The sequence below is a fragment of the Capricornis sumatraensis genome, chromosome 9 (assembly GCF_032405125.1).
Source record: "Capricornis sumatraensis isolate serow.1 chromosome 9, serow.2, whole genome shotgun sequence".
Taxonomy (NCBI): domain Eukaryota; kingdom Metazoa; phylum Chordata; class Mammalia; order Artiodactyla; family Bovidae; genus Capricornis; species Capricornis sumatraensis.
In genome coordinates this window covers 89,587,289-89,600,447 of record NC_091077.1, presented here as the reverse complement: position 1 = coordinate 89,600,447, position 13,159 = coordinate 89,587,289, and the positions used below count along the sequence as shown (strand labels likewise).

The 13,159-nt window shown below is 36.9% G+C and overlaps 1 protein-coding gene across 1 annotated transcript in view; it reads right to left on the bottom strand.

The window, feature by feature from the left end:
• The window catches only part of ADGRV1 (adhesion G protein-coupled receptor V1), a 537,422-nt gene that overhangs the window by 418,976 nt on the left and 105,287 nt on the right, over positions 1-13,159 (bottom strand). The window contains exons 34-37 of the mRNA XM_068981126.1: positions 9,080-9,289; positions 2,141-2,271; positions 988-1,087; positions 104-283 (exon numbers count right to left, since the gene is read on the bottom strand). Coding sequence (XP_068837227.1) covers positions 104-283; positions 988-1,087; positions 2,141-2,271; positions 9,080-9,289 — 621 coding nt within the window. The remainder of the gene's footprint in view (positions 1-103; positions 284-987; positions 1,088-2,140; positions 2,272-9,079; positions 9,290-13,159) is intronic.

The following is a 13,159-nucleotide window of genomic DNA, read 5'->3' as shown; positions in this document are numbered from 1 at the left end:
TTTCCCATTCCTGGTTTATTTTAGCAATAGCTTTCATCCACCCTAGTAGAATACTTAAAAAGCACCTGCCTGGAAATTCCATTCATTCTAGAGTAACACAAACCTAGAGATCCGAATTCTCTGTTGATGAAAAGCTTAATTGTTGTGTTAGCCTCCTGCAGCAAAACAAATCTTGATGAAAGAGCAAAATTTAACACTCCGTGTGGTTCATCACTGGCTTCTACGGTCAGAATAGCTGCATATCCTTGAGCGTCGAGCAGAGCAGCACCTGCTGGTGAAACTCCTAAGAAAGTCAGGGACCACAAGAAATCGAACGGTGATTTGACATTAACTGCTAAACACTTAAAATATAATCTCACTCTCTGAAACATAGTAACGTAAGCAGAAAGTGGTTACTGTTACTTCTCTAACAGAAATCTTTAGATTGACAAACAGAAACTACCTTTTACTGTTCTTCTTAGGTAGTAAATCATGATTCTTTTTTGCTTGACCAATTATTGTTATTAAGTTGCTGTACTGGTCATCTGAATTACAGAAAGTGATCAGAAACTGAGGAAAATACCCAGATAACTTCCACAAATTACTAAATCTAATTTATCCCATATAACTGATCCAGAATCCAAACTGGGAGCTGGTGATGGACAGGGAGGCTGATGTGCTATGGTTCATGAGGTTGCAAAGAGTCGGACACAACTGAGCGACTGAACTGAACTGAGTATAAAATTAATTTCATCAAATTCTACCTTCAGAGATGCATTTTTTCCATAGGAAATACTTAGCAAAAATTCTACAGTTTTTAACTGAATCTATAAAGAAAAGTATTTTCATGCTGAGCTGATTTGTTTGGATCTAAACTGTTACAGGGCAGATGATATTTAAAGTAACATTTTTAAAATCGGTATCCACCTAACCATTAAATATAAATAGCAACTATTATTTTTTCTGAAAATAACATACCAGAAAAATAACAATAAAATTCTGCATTACCTTGTGTCCTGACATCATACAGAATGACCTGGTATACTTCTTTCTCCTCAGGAATATTGTCATCCAACAAATGCACAGATATTGTTTTATTCAATGACCCCTGTATCAAACACAAAGAAATTCATCCCTCTAGTGTCACTGAGCACAAACTATCTTCTACTTTTATTGTCTTTATAAACCGTGCACTCAAACATAATTTCCCTTAAACTGTTCTTTGGCTTAAAAAATAAATTATATATTTAAAAAAAAACACTGACTCCTAGGAAAATAGGCTGAAAGTAGATAGGGAACAAACTGGAAGATTTTGAGTGCTGAGTTAATGTATGTCAATCTTATCTAATAAGCAAAGTAGCACTACTAAAAATTCCAGACAATGCAATAAGTTGGAGAGATTTCTATGGCAGTGGTGAATGGGAATAACTGGAGTATGGAAAACAAGACTCATGTTGTAGGGAAACCAGTTAACAGAAGTCAAATGTAATCAAGTAATCAAGGCAGAAGGTTATAAAGGTTTGGCTTAATATTTAGGCAGTGGAAATGACGAGAAAAAGAATTAAACATGTCAGCAAACGAGAATTCCTATCAAGTGAGTGTGGAAGAGAAGATGAAGAGTAATAATAAAGTAGTACTAACTTAGTACCCAAGAACTGTTTTTACATAGTTATCTTTCACCAATCATCTTCTTTCCAAATATCAGAAAGAACACCTAAATGCAAGCTCAAAGACAATGTGTGAACAAGACATAAAAAGACATTTGTTTCTAGGGCTATATTAGCTGTTTCATAGCGGTGAAACATTTAAGTTCCAAGGGCAATTAAAGTTCCAAGAGAGTGAGGAGTAAGCAAAAAGGGACAAGAGTATCCATCATCTGCAGAATGACACAGCTGACACCAACACTGGGAGGGAACGAGACCCAGAGGGCTCGCCCCAGAAACAGCATTTTCTGTTTGCTTAAAGGAGGTCTATTCATACAAGCACATATACAAAAGCAAACCTCCTCCTGAAGTCTTAGAAATCCTTTGAGTTCCTAAGGAAGTAGCTCCCTCATCAATCTCTGTTAATCCTTGTATCACATCTTTAGAATTTTCCCATTTTCCTCACAAAACACAGTTTCCTCCAAGTAGTTCAGTACAGTTTTTCTTGGTGCTATTACCTCAGGAAAGAAGAGTTGACCAGTAGAGTTAGCAAAATTGAGTTCTAGGTTTTGCCCAATAATTTTCCAGTTAACAGTAACATTTCCTCGACCAGGGGGTGTTCTTATCACATGGAACTGTAAAGTTTCTCCTGCAAGTCAAATGTACAGATTGATGAATGTTTAATGTAAAATGAACTTACTCACATTTGAAGTCAACAAAACCCAAATCCCAAACATGCAACTGCTACAATGCCTTTTCTAAGAACATTACAAACCTGTTCTGTTTGCAATTTTCTAGAAGCTTTATACATGCTTAGTGTTTGTTAACACATTACTGCTGATTCCACTTCTAAATACTTCCATTTAGTAGAACTTCAGGAAGTTTAATGGGTAAAAGTTAAAAAGCACATGCTAAAATGGAAAACACAAACTTTTTATACACTCCAAAACATGCACCAGAACAGAAATGTTCTGTAAATTTAATAATTAAGTCCTCATGGTCAAAACTAGCAATAATACAAGTAAATTCTTTCTTCACTTCTCAAAAGGACACAAATTCCTTACACTGGTATGCAATGTGATTTTACACAATGCATGCATAAAAATGCTTGCAAATACCTGAAAATCACATTTCTTTAAATTGTAACTTACATATACCATCAATGATTTTGTTTTATAAAAAGAAATACAAAGGAAAAGTGTCAAATCTGTATATCAACCTCTGTAACTTCACCAACGTTACAGTTATCCTTCCTGGATAATTGAGGCATTTTAGATAATTTCCATTCCTGGCTTTTATCCTCATGTAATACTTTATAAAACTGAAGAAAATCAAAACAGACATCTCTTCTAAATTACTTAAAGTGAAAAGTAAGCTCCTATGGAAACTGGTGATGGCTTGCTGAAAATATGCTGCATTCAAGATTTTGATGATGATGAACACGTTATACTAATGAAGCATATTACTAAAATGTAATAATAATTTTAAAGATAAGTGAATTAATGTTTAAAAAGCTTTAAAAGAACACATTCTTATTCAAATTTTATAGCATAGACATATAGTTGAAATCCATGCATATTCATTTAAAAAATCACTTTTATTTAGTTATCTAAACAAGTTAAATACTTATGACCTTTTTTTAAAGGAGAATAGCAATAAAAATATGAACAGCTTTTCCAAATATATGTTAACTACCACAGCTTTTTTACTCTTGAAAATAAAAAAATTAAATAATTACTTCTAACAGGTTTCTTAAAATATCATAAATTAATTAATTTAGAGATTATCTTAATTTCAATTTGTTGTTGTTCGGTCGCTAAGTTGTGTCTGACTCTTTGCGACCCCATGAACTGCAGCAAGCCAGGCTTCTCGGTCCATCACTATCTCCCTGAGTTTCCTCAAACTCACGTCCATTAGTCAGTGATGCCATCCAACCATCTCATCCTCTGTCACCCCTTTCTCCTCTTACCCTCAATTTTTTAATACTAACAAGCAAAAAATTTTCATACTAAATTTGAGCACACATAACTTTAATGCAATAAATTATTTGGGGACAGCAGAAAATATAAGAAAGCAAAAACATCAGAAAGACCTCTAAATAAAATTTCCCAAAACAATTCAATATTTAATGTATACATTTTAAAATGTTTCAATATGAAAAAAAATTTTAACTGTATCATGTTAGTAGGCTATGACTTGGATTTTTTTGAAACATAAAGGAAACACTATTAGAATGTCCAAAGGTTAGGATATAACTGAAAGAATGGGTACAATCAGCAATAATTGCCATACCATCCGAAACATTTATACTTGTATAACTCAGAGGAATAAAACAAAGATACTATCATGAAACCCTAGAGCAGCTCTCTTGTATACCATGCAGAATTCCACAGGGGTTTATTATTGAAAGACATGGAGAGACCTTTGGAGTTATTAAGCCGTTTCACCTACAGTGTTGTCTGGTGACACAAATAAAAAGTTCTATAGAGTATGGATTTCAAGGAAACATAGTAATATTTAAAAATAAAAATTATGTAAGTTTGAAAAACTACTAAAGATGTAATAAAAATACTAATGGTGAAAAAAATGTAGATCAATGAAAACCCATGTTGAAGGGGAACCTGTAAACGTCATAATAAAAAATTACAGTTCTGAGATGGTACATAGAGATTTGGAAATAAATGCACCATTAAAGGTGAAACTAAAAATGAAATGCTAAGAAGAAAGATGTAAAATCCTCCTATGAACTTATTACATGTAAAAATACTCAGTCTAATACCAATTTTAAGACCACTTTTGAAAATTTAACAATACCTCGCAAGTAACTTGCAAGAAAATATGACAAGAAACACAATTTAAAGCACAACACACACTCATAAAAGGTAAATCAAGCATTCCTTAAGCACATAATTGTCTAAAGCTACTGAAAATCATATCAATAGTATAAATGATGTGAAGATTTTCTATTAATCAAAAAACTCTGCCTCTTTAAGGCAGACTGCTAAGAATCAGGTCCATTTGAAATGCTTCCTAGGAAAAATTACTGGAAAGCTATCTTCTACCTAGAGAAGGAGTCAAAGAATATAGCAAAAGAAAAAAATTAGAAATAAGTGCTCAGGCTTCTAAATATAAGGGAAGGACAGAAGATAAGGCCTAGAGAGGGAAAGTCAAATTTTCAGATAACAAATGTCTCAACATATTGCTTATAGTTTTTTCCCAGGATGAAGCCCTAGGGAGGGCCCTCCCCTACTGAAAAATCTAACTCCTGAAAGATCATCTTGATATGAAATCGAGAGTCTAGCAAAAGTCAGTGATACATTTCAACTCTAAGCAGATGATCTATCATACGCACTCTTGGCCTAGCCTAACACAAATAAGAACTAGGCATAAAATTCATTTTAATAACCCAGAGTGTTTCATCTGCTTGTTGCAAAACAAATCAAGATTCTCCTCACAAAGATAAACATCAACTACAATGTGTATAACAATAATGGAAAACTAAAATATGGGAAATGTGTTTTAATAGATTCATGTATACATGGTATACAGGTGCCATCCAAATTGACCATGCTCTACGATGGAAAATGATTTAAAACAATTACAGAAATACAAATAGTACGAAACACATACTGTCAATAAGAACAGTTAAGATAGAAAGTTGAATGCTTCTAATATAGCAGTTTGATAAATATTTTTTTAAAGAATCACATCTCTTGTTCAAATATTTGCCTACAAAAGATATATGCTGTCTCTAAGAAAAGGACATATTTTAAATCTATTGAACATGACATAATGATTCTGGTGCTGCAGAGCTGTGTGAAGTGAACCATCTCACACAGATTTATAAAGAGTGCATTTATACACAGCATGCGATAAAAACCTACTCTCCCATATTTCTCAATTCTGCCCATTACATTTGAAAGAGAGTAATATTTACCACTGGGCATCTATCCAATTGCCATAGGACAAAAATGTAGAAGTAGGACTTTACAGAATTCAATATATTGTTAAACACTAGGGCAATTCCTCCCCATGAACTGAAAATGTATCCTAAAGCCAGAAGTTCAGCAGAGTACACATTTTAAAACCAGTCACATAAATGAAACTCCAACACTAGGTCAAAAGCAATGTTAACACTGCCAAAAGCACATATGGCACTTTTATAATTTCATTTCCTTGGCAGTTATCTTTGAAGAATCACTAAGAAGTTTTCATTTTTGTAAACTTCTGCGTGATATATATTTCTCTATGCAATTTTGCAGTAACATAAAGAATACACATACAAAATGCTGAATTCTTGAGGCCGGACATAATGCTTTTGAAAAAAGAAAATTAACTTAGACTCTAAGAAAAGGTTCAAGAGGAATGGGAAAGAAAAGTAAACTAAAAAAAACAGAAATTTCTTCCATCTTTTATTTGGAAACTGTAAAAAAGTCTAGGGAGTACTAATAAATGAAAGCAATTCATCTCTCTGCTTCATGCTCACAAGTTGATATGATAAAGCGGCTATTTAACCAATAACACACGTGGACCATGTGTTTTAAGAGTCAATCATTTTTCCTGTTTGCATCCTCCTGCAGATATTTAGCTGCTGGAAACTGCAGAGACCACAATCTGGCTTTCAGGCTAAGTTTGGTCAGGTGAAAGAGAACACCGATGTCAGAATGTGCAGTTTCTCCAGGACGACTAGGAGCTCAGCAGAGAGCCTAAGCTTCTTCAGGGCCCCCGGCCCACCACTACCGCCACCATCCAGATTTCCTTAAGATGAACGTTGCGACACTAGCCTCCTTTACAGTTCTAATCCCCTTAAAGTGATCCAGGACATCCAAGTACTTTTGTACTCCTAGAAAAAATATCCCAGCATATTGCTGAAAATCATATACCTAGAGCAGCTCTTAAGTCCTCCAGTAAATCTAATCCTTTCTGGTTACTCCATGAAACTAACACTTTTATTCTCTTCTTCTACATTTCCTTCTTCTCTGTATTTCTTCAACAAAATAAAAACAAGGCCAAAACACTCTATGCTTTACTATCTACAATGTAAAAAGTCTAGGGAGTACTAACTGATGAACGGAATTCATTGTCCTGTTTCCTGTACCAAACTCATGCTCACAGGTTGATATGATAAAGCAGATTTATTATATCTACTTTAACATATTAGATATGATACAATAATCATATCAGCTTTCTTCAGTTTTTCTCCTTTCCTTGCTCTCAGAGCCAATAAGCTGAATACCCCCTAAGGCAGTGCTTCTCACCCCTAAAGCAGTGAAAGACAAGGGGTTTTTGCTTTGTTTTCCTTGATCTGTCTCAGACTGACAGTTTTGTAAAACAGAAAAAAAAAAATGAGTAGGTAAGTTAAATGTCAAAAGGACACACATACAAAGTATAAACCCAAAGATATCACTTTTGGATTTCACAGCAAAATGAGATTATAAAAGTCTCTAGAAAAGATTATTTTCATTTTTGAATTTATCTTGTCACAAACCAGAAGCAAAAAATACTTTGTGTGAAGACGTCAACTTGAGGACCAGACTTTGAGTGGCTAACTGCCCCCAGGGCGTCTACATCCTGTCTTTTATCCTCAGTAATTTGCTGTCCATCCCAAGTTCTCCTCTAAAATTCCTCTGCAGTTACTACTGCTTCCTATGGCCCATTTGGGAATCTAATCTCACTGGTTGTCCAGTGAGGTGAGTACAGCACAGACACAAGGCTTACTTTCTTCTGATAACTAATGAGAACACACTCTTACTTTGGTCTCTTCCCACTCCTCTGGCAGAGTGTTCTCTCCCCTCTCTCCTTTGCCTTTTGCCTTTCCTGGACCCTTGCCTGGTATTTCACACAGCTCCATCCTTGACAACTTGCCTTTCTTCCTCCGACCACCAAAATCTTAGTAATTTTCCTGATTCCAACTATTATCTCTAAAAATCTAATTCATCTAACTCAAGATAGAGTCAGCTTCTCTCACCCATTTCCTCCTCTCACATGGACAGTGTTACTCAAATTCATCATTCTTTCAACTCAAATATTTACCCGACATTCCTGCATAGCCAAGTTCTGCAGTAGACCTAAGTCCAAGCAGAACAAAGCTTCTTCTCACAAGGTGCCCTACAGCATAAACTCTGGATTCAGACAGCACTAGGTTTAAGCTCCACCATGAATAACTATGTGTTGGGTAGTCCCTCAAACATTGTTTCCTTGTCTGAAAACCTGGTGTATATCATCATACCCACTTCATAGCCCTATTGTTAAAATTAAACAAAATAATTGATGTAAAATGTCTGGCAGGCAGAAAACACTCAATAAATGTTATTGTTGTTGTCATTATTATTAAGATTAACTTATCCTGTGGTGACTTTTAACTCGTATTATACTACAAATAATTTTTTGAGAGTTGATGATAGGTCTTTAGACTGGATTTACAGCAATTCGTTAGTCACTTTTACTCACTGTTGCTATGACAATATGAGATTCTAAACCGTTAATAAAAGGGAAGAATGTTGGAAAATGTCTCAGATATTTGCATTAAGTTGAATAAACCTGCAAGTTGGGAATATGGTAAGGTAAAAGACGACGCACACTAAAAGGCCCTCAGTTTCCAGACAGCCACAAACACCAGCTACAGGATTCTGTCCAGTCACTTAACCTGTGTGCCAGTTTTCTCATCGTAAAAATCAAAGTCCAAATGAAAGGTCTAATCCTTTTCATTTCTTAAATCTTTGAGATACAATTATTTTTAAACACAAATTACAGTGAAACACAATCTATAAATACCAGTTTTATCTCAAACAGACTTATTCAAAGACAAAAACATTGTCATGATGCTTTAAACAAACAAAAAGCAGCCTATAAATGTAAACCCTATAAATGATGTAAAATATTAAGTTTCAAAGAAATTACTGTTTTTTATGGGAAAAGGGGATACTTTGTAAATTTTCTAATTTGCCACTTAGTTCATAAATATACTGCCATACAAATGTAAAATCCAGGCTAAAATAGTCACTGATTAGAAACTACTATTTGTTTGGGACAGTCAATATTTCACCATTTAATATCAACAGTTAACCCTTAGCATACATATGCTATGTGCCTAAAGCTAGGCTAAGCACTTAGCATTTAGAGCTAATTTAATCCTCACACAGAAACCAGTGAAGGAAATAGTATTTCCTGTAATTTAACAGATGAGAAAGCTGAGCATCCCAGGTTTGACCAATTTCCTTAAAATCACTCTAGTGGAGAGTGGCAAGCTAGAACACAATACCAATCTGTAAGGCTTCCGAATCAAGTTAAACAGATCATTACACAGCCCTCTCCCAAATAAGCTCCACATACATTAACAGACCCAGCTGTACAAAATAATGAAAGAATTTGTAAAAATGGGAAACTTTAAAAAACAAGACAAAAAATTACCTCCATGGAAAAGAGAGTGAATGTGCTCAACAATAAAAAGAACCCACCTTCATGACCTATGACAGATCTGGAAGCAGTCTGAAAGCTAACAACGCCCGCCACATTGTCATTGGCCAAAATGTTCACTCTGACGGTGTCGGAACTGGGCAAAATTCTACTTCCACCTTCCGTGTACACCAAACTAACTACAATGATTTCATCATCCTCTGGCTCGGAGTCATCCAAAATGGTCAAAATGGCAACCTTTTTGGTTTCACCTGTAAAGAATTAATGGGATAAAACCTAAGTAAGAAAATCATCAACAGAGAATTCACAAAGGCCCAAAATAACTTCCTTCAAAAACTGTTAAGGTAAAATGTGTGGGTGCTTAGTTGCTCAGTCATGTCGGACTTTCTGCAACCTCATGGACTATAGCCTGCCAAACTCCTTCCTCTGTTTGTGGCATTTCCCAGGCAAGAATACTGGAGTGGGTTGCCAATTTCTCCTCCAAGGACTCTTCCCCACCCAGGGATAGAACCTGTGTCTCCTGCATTGGCAGGTGGATTCTTTACCATTGTGCCACCTGGGAAGTCCTTTAAGTAAAAATATATGAGTGAATTATAACAGTTCAATATCTTGAGCAACATTAGTGTCACTGTAAGCAAATGTACTGCAGCCATGAAATTATAAGATGCTTACTCCTTGGAAGAAAAGTTATGATAAACCTAGTATGGATGTGAGAGTTGGACTGTGAAGAAGGCTGAGTGCCGAAGAATTTTGATGCTTTTGAACTGCGGTGTTGGAGAAGACTCTTGAGCATCCCTTGGACTGCACGGAGATCCAACCAGTCCATTCTGAAGGAGATCAGCCCTGGGATTTCTTTGGAAGGAATGATGCTAAAGCTGAAACTCCAATACTTTTGCCACCTCATGCGAAGAGTTGACTCATTGGAAAAGACTTTGATGCTGAGAGGGATTGGGGGCAGGAGAAGAAGGGGACGACAGAGGATGAGATGGCTGGATGGCATCACTGACTCGAACGTGAGTCTGAGTGGACTCCGGGAGTTGGTGATAGACAGGGAGGCCTGGCGTGCTGCGATTCATGGGGTTGCAAAGAGTCAGACACGACTGAGCGACTGAACTGAACTGAGACAGTATATTAAAAAACAGAGACATTACTTTACCAACAAAGGTCCCTCTAGTCATAGCTATGGTTTTTCCAGCAGTCATGTATGGATGTGAAAATTGGACTATAAAAAAAGCTGAGCACTAAAGAATTGATGCTTTTGAACTGTGGTGTTGGAGAAGACTTGAGAGTCTCTTGGACTGCAAGGAGATCCAACCAGTCAAACCTAAAGGAAATCAGTCCTGAATATTCATTGGAAGGACTGATGCTGAAGCTGAAACTCAGATACTTTGGCCAGTTGATGCAAAGAACTGACTCATTAGAAAAAGACCCTGATGCTGGGAAAGATTGAAAGCTGGGGGAGAAGGTGACAACAGAGGATGAGATGCTTGGATGGCATCACCGACTCAATGGACATGAGTTTGAGTAAGCTCTGGAAGTTGGTGTTGGACAGGGAAGCCTGGTGTGCTGCAGTCCATGGGGTCGCAAAGAGTCAGACACAACTGAGCGACTGAACTGATATGTTAGCCTGTATACCCTTTTCACTTATAAAGCACTGTAAAATTCCATTAACATGGACAGACTGTGGAAAGGACATTTTGAATTCGGAAAGTTAAAGGGTAGAATTATTTCAAGGAATCATGGTTTTATTCCTGGTGTCTAGCCTAGAACCGTGCCCTAGCTAGGGGAAGAGATGCTGAAGCAACTACTGTTTAGAAATAGTTCCTCCTAGAAAGGTGGATCTCATTCTCATCCTGGTGTTACTGTGAATGATTTTCAGATAACCAACCCAAAACTTCCCTGAAAGACCAAGGACACTTAGGGAATAGTGGTCAAAATGAGAAACAGAAAAGGATGGTAAATTCTGAGGCAAAGAGCCCACCTAAATGGGATAAGTCTTAGGGGAGCCAGATGAGATGACAACATCAAATACTAGTTCCCAGGATGTGGACAATAGGGGAAGGAGGCAGAAGAGGACTTCAAAGTGATCTGTGACAGCAGCAGGGCCAAGAATTTACTCTGCGATTTAGTTTAGGACCCCACTTGTAGACAGACCACTGAATACCCCCAAACCCAACACTGCTTCTGCTGTTCAGCCCACAGTGGTCCCCATCTAATTCACTGTTTTGAAAGAGACTGAAATGGTGAGAAAAAACAGGAAAAAGGAGAAAGTAGGTGTGAATGCATGTTCTCTGTTTCATGACGCTGGCATGCAAGTGTGTGTGCTCAGCCATGTCTGACTCTTTGCAGTCCCATGGACTGTAGCCTGCCAGGCTCCTCTGTCTATGGAATTTTCCAGGCAAGAATACTGGAGTGAGTTGCCATTTCCTACTCTAGGGGATCTTCCTAACCCATGGACTGAAACTGCATCTCTCTGTCTCCTGCACTGGCAGGCGGATTCCTTACCACTTCCCACTTACCTGGGAATCCCGATGACCCTGGTATGTTTTATCAATTCGGTGTTAAGACTGCTTCAAGAGAATATGTATTATCTGAGAATACAGGTCAACTACAAAATATAGTCCATTTTGCATGATGCTAAAGTTACAACTCAAGGTTAATATTAACTGTTGTAATGGTACTACATTACATGATAAATTCTTTATAGTTACCAAAGCCACTAAAACATCTAATCTTAAATTTTCATCTCCACTCCCTCCTCAAATTTTCATTACTTTCCTCGAACTACAGGAAAATGTTACCAATTGCTAACCTATGCACATACATACCTCCCACATCAAGTGTATCAGTATTCTATTGTTCCCAAAATCAATTACTGGGAAATAACCATTATAGAGGGCTTCCCTGATGGCTCAGCAGGTAATGAATCCATCTACAATGTAGGAGACACAGGTTCAATTCCTAGGTCAGGAAGATATCCCCTGGAGAAGAAAATGGCAACCCACTACAGTATCCCTGCCTGGAAAATTCCATAGACAGAGGAGCCTGGCAGGCTACAGCCCACAGGGTTGCAAAGAGTCAGACATGACTGACTAAGCACAAGCCCAGCCACTATAGACAAGTTTTAAACTATCTTAAAAAGTTACTCTAAAATGTAATGCTTATTAGATGTTTTAAAAGTATACCCTATATGCATCATAACCCCTAATTACTGTTTCCAAAAAAAAGTATATGCATTAAAGGATAAAATATGCAATGAATTGCTCTAAGATACGAAATTGCAAATAACATTTACTTCCTTCATTTTATTGTATAACCTGAAGCTTTTATGAGTATAATTACTTTCAATCAGGAAAAAAACTATGTTAAGAAGCCATATGGAATTTATAAGTGCCCAAATCATGAGTTAAATAATGATTTCAGTAAAGATATCTTTCTTTCACCCAAAGAAAACTATTTTAAATATATGAACGTTCAAAATTTTCAAATACTTGGTGATTCAATCAACCCTGGAAAAGAACTGGTAAATCTGCACTAATCCTAATCATTGTCCAAGTTCTCTATAATTTCACTGTTCATGAAAATTTAAAATAGTGATCCCATTCAAGTCTAGGACCAGTATTACAAGCTCATCTATCACTAGGTCACTACACTTAATATAACATGAATAAAGTCACCCAATGAAGTGTAAGTCGCTCAGTGGTGTGACTCTCTGTGATCCCACGGTCTGTAGCCTGCCAGGCTCCTCTGTCCATGGAATGCTCCAGGACAGAATACTGGAGGGAGTGGGGTCAAACCCAGGTCTCCTCCTTGCAGGCAAATTCTTTACCGTCCAAGCCACCAGGGAAGCCCAAGTTTATACTATTTATGCTATTGCTGTTGTTTAGTTGCTAAGTCATATCCAACTCTTTGTGACCCCATGAACTATAGCACACCAGTTCCCCCTGTCCATGGGATTTCCCAGGCAAGAATACAGGACTGAATTGCCATTTCCTTCTCCAAGAGATCTTCCCAAGCCAGGGACCAAACCTGTGTCTCCTGCATTGGCAGGCAGATTCTTTACCACTGAGCCACTAGGGAAGCCCTTATACTATTCATACTTGTTATTTTCTTTGGAGGTT